Source organism: Anoplophora glabripennis, unplaced genomic scaffold (genome assembly GCF_000390285.2).
Source record: "Anoplophora glabripennis isolate ALB-LARVAE unplaced genomic scaffold, Agla_2.0 scaffold1092, whole genome shotgun sequence".
NCBI classification, from domain to species: Eukaryota; Metazoa; Arthropoda; class Insecta; order Coleoptera; family Cerambycidae; genus Anoplophora; species Anoplophora glabripennis.
In genome coordinates this window covers 87,790-97,465 of record NW_019417213.1, presented here as the reverse complement: position 1 = coordinate 97,465, position 9,676 = coordinate 87,790, and the positions used below count along the sequence as shown (strand labels likewise).

At 30.6% G+C, this 9,676-nt stretch overlaps 1 protein-coding gene across 1 annotated transcript; it reads right to left on the bottom strand.

Moving 5' to 3' along the window:
- Positions 1-1,934: 1,934 nt before the first annotated feature.
- On the bottom strand, positions 1,935-4,203 carry LOC108912547 (glyoxylate reductase/hydroxypyruvate reductase). The gene is made up of 2 exons (XM_018717798.1): positions 3,976-4,203; positions 1,935-3,907 (listed from the first exon to the last, which is right to left on the bottom strand). The coding sequence occupies exons 1-2, from the start codon at positions 4,152-4,154 to the stop codon at positions 3,004-3,006; spliced, it is 1,083 nt and encodes a 360-aa protein (XP_018573314.1). The 5' UTR covers positions 4,155-4,203; the 3' UTR covers positions 1,935-3,003.
- Positions 4,204-9,676: the final 5,473 nt, after the last annotated feature.

Here is a 9,676-nt window from a genome sequence, read left to right as displayed (position 1 = left end):
ACGTTTGAAAAAATAGAAAGAGCCTCTCAAAATATACAGGGTGTAAATTTAGTGCGTTAACCATCCATCTCTGTACATAAAGAAGTTTAATTAAGGATATCTACCATTTCATTTACGGCAATATACTTGTACATAAATTTTATACTTTGTGCATATTGCTTCAGTGGTTTTGGCGATCAAATTTTGTCAATTTTTGTTAAATTATGTATATCTCAAAAACCACTAGAGCAATATGCATAAAGCTTCAAAAAATTTAAGAAGATATTTTAATAATAATAGTAATTAATAATAACATATACTGATAACAATGTAAAAAATAGTACAGGTATTTAAAATAAAACCGCATCGCATTATCAATTTAGAGACTGTCTTTTATATAAATCGAACCAAATATTGACCGAATACGGAACATATACACGTCGCGAAGAACAAAGAAATTTGGCAACAGCGTTGGTTTTCATATGTACTGTAAGATAAAATATAATATACATATTGGAGTTCACATAAACGGAAAAATATACTGGGAAGAGTCCACATATTCAGCACTTTGAAAGGAATCCCTAAGCACTGAATAGTGAAATATGAAAATATTTTTCATTCAAACCAAATATATGGGATGTCAAAGCGATAGATGGCGGTTAATATACTTTGATGAGAATAGATATATTCCGTTTATTTCTAGTAGAAGCCATATGTTTGTTCTTTGTAAGGAAGCCAGAAATATAGCATGATGTATATATATATATGGGGTGTCCAGAAACTATGATATATTAGATGATTCTACTCACAAAAATAATGATACAAATTCATGTGACATTTTTCGAAAAGTATGTATTAACCTTTAAGTACACGCTTTCTTTTTGGTAAATAACAGTGACGCGTGGGGTCCAGAAGTATCCCCATAAATGTTTTATAATATTTGCAACAATTTATGAAAATTACTTAAATATTAATCCACAATAGCAAAAAATACATTATTATTATGAAAAGTATTTATTATCACTAAAACAATCAGGTTGTTAGGTAATATTATCTTTTACAAAAAAAAAACTTGTTCAGTGATATTTTTAAGGCACTTACCTAATGGCTTAAAATTTAATAAAACAACCAACTTTTAAATAACTTATTATTTTCTAATAAAATAGGAACCAAAAATTTGTAATTGGAATCAACATAAACAATAAAAATAAAGAGAAAAATGACAATGCTGCAACCTTACTGTATCTCAGTAAACTAGAAAATATTTGGGCCCATAATAAGTAATCGACATTGAGTATGGCTTGCAAATAGTTTTTTCTTTGTAAGTTTTACAAACAATAGTACTCTTGTCCTCGGATCTGGGGCAAACATGGCATCTTTGCTTCATGTTAGGAGCATTAGAATCAGCCTCATTTAAACTGTCCAAAAGCTGCTCTTAAACTGAATAGTGAATTTTATTTTAGATTTAGATTTATTGAAAAACAACAACAAATTACAATTACAAAAGTCAAACAATTTGCACATTATTGCTGGTATACCTTTGATCGCGTTTCCATTATTTCCAGTGTTTATTATTCTCAAAATGAAGCAAAAATAAATATACCTAAGTAAATGCAAATAATACTTACGCAACGTACGAGCTAGAAGAGCAAGGACGTAGCTTGTCACTTTAAAAAAATAGTTAGGAAATGACGCGTGGAGTTGGCTTAGACCTCACCGGTGACAAAGGTTATGATACAAGGGTAATGACACCACTCATGTCAACTTTGATTACAGTTCTCAATTAATTTTCCTGATGAAAAAAAAAAGTTTTGTAAGCTTGAAAACTAGAGTATTACTTTTTTTTTCGTAATTGCATCCCCGTCGAATTAGAGTTTTGTTTTAGAGTTTTGTTTCTTAACTTAGTTGTCTAATTATGTATAAATATTTTGGGAGAAAATAAAATATGTACAAAATGTATTCAATATTTATATTTACAAAAGTATAACCCACATATATGCAGTAAATTAAATATATATGACATATGTACTTATGTAATACATACAAATCTAATTATGAAATTAATATTTTGTTGTACAAATTTTATCTTGCAATAAAATATCTCATAAAATTAAATATTTTATATCCCCTAAAACATTAAAAAACAAAATGAATATGCAATATGTTCCATATCTTTATGTATGAATTTTAGGCGCATAATAAATGAAATTGTTATATCACACTTCTCTTAATTGTTGGGAAATCTACTGAGTACGCTCTAATAACTTATCTAGTGTTTCCAACTTGTGCATGTACCAACAGCATTTTTAATTTACTTGCCTCTTTTGCACTTGGTGTGCATTGAGTATATTTTTTATTTATCCTATCAATATTTTCAGTGTACATTAAGTGGAAAAGTACAAACAAGTAGAAAATGGTCTAAATCTTGTACCCAGAAATAAAAGGATTATGGTTTGGTGATATACCACCCAACTGGATCACTATAACTTGCTATTCTCGGGTACATTTTTTTTTTCCAAGAAAAGTATTTATTTGGTTTACAACTTTAAATCTGTTTATTTACATTTTCTCCTTAACAAAATTGACCTTAAATCTATATTCCAAAAATTTAAACATAATGATATAGAGTACCTTGTATAGTACTGGCACTGGCTATATCTCAATTACAAAGGTTATTATAATGAGAAAGAAATAAATAAGGCAACTCCTTTAACAATAAACAAAGACAGTTGACAAACAGTATCTGGATTGGTATTGCTCCTGTGATGAAAAATAAAGTCTAGGATTGTCACCAGTCTGTTTTTTTTTGCCAGGATTATCCCCACATAGAATCATGTATAGGTATGTTACATATATTTTATTTTTTGTTGAATAAAGATTTTTTTTATTATGTTGAGTTACTTCAATACCTTAACTATTCTTATTTTATACACTCGTCTATGCTTTGTATTCAAGCCATCGTTGGCATTGTATAAAAAAATCCAAGTTTTATCAACCCTTGGAATTATGAAATTTAAAATATATTTAAATTATTAATTCTGACGGTAGCTCTTCACCTCTAAGAGCGGCAATAATATTCTTGGCACAAAGGATAGCCATTTCTTTCCGTGTTTGTATACAGGCACTACCTATATGAGGTAGAATAACACAATTTTTTAATTTAAAAAGTGGATTGTGCAATGGTAAAGGTTCTGGTGTCATAACATCTAACCCTGCACCTAAAATTATTTTATTTTCAAGAGCTTTAATTAAAGCATCCTGATCAACTACACCTCCCCTACTAGTATTTACAAAAATGGCTGTGCGTTTCATTTTATTAAAAGCATTTTCATTAAACAGATGCTGAGTATCTTGTGTTAAAGAGCAACTTACAATAACAAAATCACTTTTTGCTAATAGTTTGTCAAAAGTTACCCGTTTTGCATCGACTAATTTAGCCTCATCAGCTTTTTCAGATCTATTGTAATAAACTATGTTTTTTGGTTTAAATGATTTAAGTCGTTTTGCTATTTCTTGGCCGATCCTACCAAATCCAACAATACCTACAGTAGAATTTTGAAGTCCTGTACCACACAACCAAAACGGAGACCAGGCTTTCCATTCGCCATTTTTAGCTGCTTCATTTGCTTCTAAAATTCTTCTACTAGTAGCTAAAAGTAATGCAACGGTTAATTCAGCTGTAGCATCTGTTAAAATATCTGGTGTGTAAGCCATTTTTATTTTTCGTTTTTTAATTTCGTCGACATCTAAATGATCATATCCAACCGACATTGTAGCTACAATCTGTAATTTTTTTCCTGCCTTATTTAATACTTCCGAATTTATTTGATCTGTTAACATACAAAATAACGCATTTTTATCTTCTATTTTTCTTAAAAGCTCGTCTCTTGGGACAGGACCTTCTCCAGTCCAAGATGTAATTTCGCAACTGTAATTTGTTATAGAAGTATAAATCGTTCTTAAAGTTATTTATCTAGGTATTTTATATTAACTCACTGTTCCCTTAATATATCTAGTGCTTCTTCGTTAACTTGACGTGTAATATAAACAGATGGTTTATTCATTATGCTGGTAAAATTGTTACGACAAAATCTGAAAATATTAAGGGTTGATGGAATTATTTTATGGTTTAGGTTAAGTATTCTTATAGCACAGCTGATGCTGTTCAAGTTCATTCTTACGTATTCGATGTCAACTAATTAAAATAATTTATCTTATCTCTTATCAACCAATTCAATGTGGGTTTAAACAATATACAGGGTGTCCGCAAATTTCACTGACAATGACTGCATATTCACGACGATAAATAAATACGATCTACGAAAAAAAAGTTAAATAAAACCTTTTTGGTTTTTGAGTTACAGGCCTTCAAAGTTGTCAAAAATAATACTAATTTAATTAATAACTTCATAACCCTTTTACCGATCGCGTTAAAATTTGGCACATTTATTTGAACTATTGTGGCCACAAAAAAAATTATTTGCAGGTCTGTACGTTTCGGTTTGCGTAGCACTGTCACGGATTTAAAACTTTGAGTTCAGTAGGCGATGAAAACAATATGTTGATTGCTGTGGCTATCAGGTAATGTCATTATTGTCGTTTTTCTTTAGGATTCTCATCGCGCCTTTTTGCGAGCTTTTTTCTTTCTTCCGGCTTGTCTAACCCCCCAGAGGGTAGTCGTCGTGAGGAATGGGTTTTTGGGAATAGCTTGTAGCTAGGGAATGCACGCGGCCTTTGAGTTTTGAGTCGGTGACTCGTGGGCCGGTGCGGGGCCGGGGATAGGGTACGTCAGGGTCACTGCGAAGTTTTTCCGTGGCCACAGGAGATGTTTTTTCTTTGTAATTTGTCTCTTCTATGGTTCTTCTTGGTCCTGGCACAAAAAGGTTTTTTTGGCGACCCAAACCACATCAAACCCGGTTAGCTCGAGTTTGATTGTGTTAAGCATATACATACTATCTATATACTATGAGTTTTGTTTGGATCTTGACCGGAAGGAAAGCCTCATCGCTCTGTCCTTGACAAGTAAACAGGGAATGGTGCGCATGTCAGTTCAGAGCGAACAGCCGAGCTGAGCGGACGTGTTTGTTTGTGAGGTGAAGTGCATTGCAACGAGCAAGATCTACCTGCCTTTATTAAGGCTACCTGTAAAGAATCCCTTTCTTTCCTTTTAATCACCGACCTAATCCCCGGCTTAAGCATAGANTTCTCTTGGTCTAAAACGGATTTAAACAGATGCAAACTACCCCTGATGTTCACCCCCAAACACAGTATATCCGTGATATCTCGGAATCTAATAAATATTTTGGAAAGAAACAAAATGGAAATTACTGAACCCGTTTATCGGGGGATGAACAGCAGGGGTAGTTTGCATCAGTTTAAATCCGTTTTAGACCAAGAGAAAAAATTATTCGTATGATTAGAGAAAAAGTAAAAACTTTTTATTTTAAAATGTTAATTCTAGTCAGCACAGAAATTTTTCGCACACTAGGTTCACCCGTTAAAAAGAGAACTTATTAATTTTGTCAATTTATTTACATAATCATATTTTTATTTTTTTTTTAACAAATATGAATTTTTTATATACCTATAAAAATTGTTTGAAAAATATAGTCTGAAATAAAAAATAAGAGTAGCAACCCCCAAACACGAAAACACTAATGAAACATCTGTTTTTTTATAAGTAATTTTGCATTTTGATTCGTTCCAAAATATTGACGAGAACCCCAGATATTTAGAAAAATCTGTTTTGAGCAGGGGCGAACTTAGAAGATGTATTTCACCCCTAAACATGTTTTCCTGCCGATAAAAAAAATACGTCTTTTAATTTTTTTTTGTTTTGTGTGGTTTTTCCCCAAATTCATGCTCAATAAATTAACTTTAGTAGCAAACTGTTGTCATAAAGCATTAATAAGTTTTAATTGTGATGGTTTCGTCACAGCATAGATATCAACCAGCAATATATCTTACTCTTGAGAAAACCAAACTAAATTCAATAACCTTGACGCCATATTTTGGGAATAGAAGTCAGAGATGTATCTAGGAAAATTGGTCCAATAATCCAGTAGAGTATTTAAAATTTTCGAATTTTGTTAAGTTTGGTATATCATCGAGATATGTAGGTACATTGTATGAAAAATAAAACTTTTTTACCAACAATAAAAATTAAATAGATATTTATATGATTACTAATATGTTATCAAGAAAAGCATGATTGTGTTTGTGCTCTTCGAGTTATTTAAAAGGTTTTAGATGATTAATGATATAATGAAGCTAAATTAAAAACCTATTTGAAATTTTTGATACTCACAGAAATTGCAATTTATGTATTTTATCGACAATATAGGTTTTAATATAAATTATTATATTTTTATATAGTTACTTAAATATTTAAAAATAAACGTTTTCAAATTTGAATTGCTTCAGAAAAATTATCCCAATTGACCTAAACCACTATACCGGATGAAACTGTACCAGAACTGCTAGAAATAATGAATAAATGAATGATTTTATAGCATTTTTTTATGCTAATGAAATGTGGGCTCATATTGGTGTTTTTTTAAGAAATACAAAAATAAAACATATTTCTACTGGTGACGCCATATAATCAACTTATTTTTGTTTACATTTATAAAATTTTTGTTAATATTCTTTAAAGTATAATACAATCTAGTTCTAATATATAATTTTAAAACATATTTTAAAGGGAAATTTGAGCAAGGGTGAACATACTTTACTGTTTCTATGGACCTATTAACAAATCGAGCTACAATATTGTTAATAATAACAAACTCCTCAAAATGTGTTTGAAAAATAATTTCTATGCAAGTTATAAAATTAACGAAATCATCATGAGGCATATTAAGATTACCAAATATATCAAGTTGGCTGTTTTGGTAAGCTCTAAAATAGCAATATAAAGATGAATCGTCAAGATTTTCATGAGATTTGGCATATGTAGTACAAATATCACAGGAGTGTAAAATTAATGATTTTTTCATTAAATATCCACAAATATACCTTGCATAATTTTTTTGTAAAATATCATCGGTACGATAATCTGCATTAATTCGAGTGGCTGGATCGAGTACATGATATTCCTCAGTTGTCTCTAATAACGGTTCACTTGGAATATCAGCTAATCTTAATAAAATTGAGTCGGGGTCTGCTTCACAATTTTCAGTGCCAGAGTGAAATAAATTTAAACAAATGAGTTTTTTAAATGATCGTTGGAACTGAATCGGAGTGGGATTCACACAGTTTCCATTTTGTCTTCTAATCGTGCCAAAAAAATTCTCTAAACTGTCTTGGTTAATTCTTCGTGTGAAAAAATAATCATATTTTGCGGCATTTAACGTAATCCATAATGATTTGAGACCACTTATAGAGTGACGTAAATATTTAAAACATTTTATTTTATTAGTAATATTTTTATCATTATGAAAAAAGTTAAGTTCAGAAAAATATATTAAACAATCATTTAAAAAATTCATTTGATAATCTAGTCCTTTAAAGGCTCTGTTATATTCCTTTGTTCCTGATGTTTTTGAAGAGTTTAATAAATCAAATAATTTATCCATTCTATTTACAAATTCGGAAGTGCCTATAGCTTCTGTGGGGATAAAACCAAACCTAATATATAAATTTAGTTGGGATGAAACTGTGGCACTGAAAACTTGTGTAGCATATTTGACTTTCATCTTTTCAAAATTATTAGGGTAAATGTGTGAATCGCTAAGCTTGGGTGCTCCTCTCATAGGATAATTCTTATCATGTTCATAAAAACTTTTGATATGCTGCCAAGAAATCTTATTTTCTTTGTAAATAAAGTCATATTTTAGAAGGTTGTTTCTGATAGCTTTAATTATATGAGGAATGTCAAACATATACGTTATTTTCAAATTTTCAATAAAAAAATATGGCTTTTCTTCACTAACTCCTAACAATTCTGCGAGAAGTAAATTATTTGACCCCATATCTGACGTTAAAATACAAACTTTCAAACCAATAGAACTTAGTTTTTTTATGGCTTCTATTACTATTTCCTTCATGAATACAGCATTACAAGTTGAATGTGAAAAGAAAAATGCCAATGGCTGTTTCCATGAATGAAATATACCTTTCACCATCAAAACGAGAGCAGTAAGTGCTGGTTTGAAAGTATTTTGTCCATCTCTATTTTTTGCTAAACCTATTATTGCATCTGTTCTTATGTTATAAAATAAGTTGGCTTTGATGGACATCTCATCTAATAATAAACAACAGTATTTATCCTCTTCTCTAAATTGCTCAATTTTCATTTCTAACATTTGGAATAACTGGTTATTTTCTAATCCTGGTTCAATTGTAATATTTCTAACAGTTTTATACAAAGTTTGAGGAGATGGCAAACAGAACCTTTTCATTAATTGCTTTTTGTACACGTTAGGTCCTGTGTAGTAAATGGCCAAGCACTCCGTTTTAAATTCGACAGAGTACCGACGCCCCTTTGGATGTTTACCTACTTCATTAACTTGGATGATTATAAAATTAGCTAGGTTTGGGCTTTCACAAAATTTGTGAACCAGGCGTTTAAACTGCTCCAAAGAAATGTGTTCTTCAATATTCTGTAGTTGCGATTCCAGTTTTTCTAGTTGCCTTTTCAAAGATTTATTTTCGCTGCGGAGATCTTGAATTATTTGACGATATTTTGTTTTTCTTGGGGTATAGGCTGAGAGTTGTAAAGATGTTTGTGTGGAACTTGATGGGGAAAGTAATTCATCAGGTGGATATTGTTGATGATCTGGTGAATTAATCTCGATTGTTATACCACTTGGATCTGACATTTCTCCAGTTGTATCTGTGATGAAAATAAAATATTTATTAATATTACTTTTAAAAATTCTAAAAGACAATTTTAATAGACGCTTGTTTCATGCAAACATGTTTGTAATTAAATAGATAGTATTATCAACTAATAATATACTGGATATTATTGTTTTCCTTTAATATTTGTACCCTTTCTCTATCTATCAATAATTAAATATAATTTAATCGTAGTTTGCCAGGAAACAGTAGCCGATAAAAATTCCCAAAATTCATTATGCAGGTCTGCACTAAATTTTTTGTTAAATTATACAAATTATCTTTATGTGTGCCACTGATTAATTACGGAACTTGATATTTATCAATTAACATTATTACAACATTTAAAACCCCTTAGCCTGTTCACTGGAAAGTGACTTTATTTAAAGAATAAAACTGTATCGTTATGTTTTGTATTTACTAGGAAACACCCTGTTTAGAAAGAAAATAAAATGTGACACCTAATATCACCTAAATTCCATTTTTTTTATACAACTTGTAATATCAAATATTTGTAGTTTGTAAAAAAAATACAAGTAATATTATCTCGCCTAAATCTTTAACAGTAGCAGTGTTGGCAGGAGTCAACACAATATCTTGCAAAACATTTATTCTTGACGTACAAGCAGCAAGGGCACTTTTGTCAATGTTCTCCGTAACCATTCGACTTGGAAGACTGTAAGTATGGTCCTTTTGCTTGGAAGATGACTCTAATAGTGGAAAAATGGTAGGCACTACATTGGGTTTCAAATGATATTGAAGATGGTTTGTAAACATATGATCTTCAAAATGATCACTGCAGAGTCTATAGCCCCTGTGAAGACTATCTACTTTATGTAATAAATCTTCTCTATTA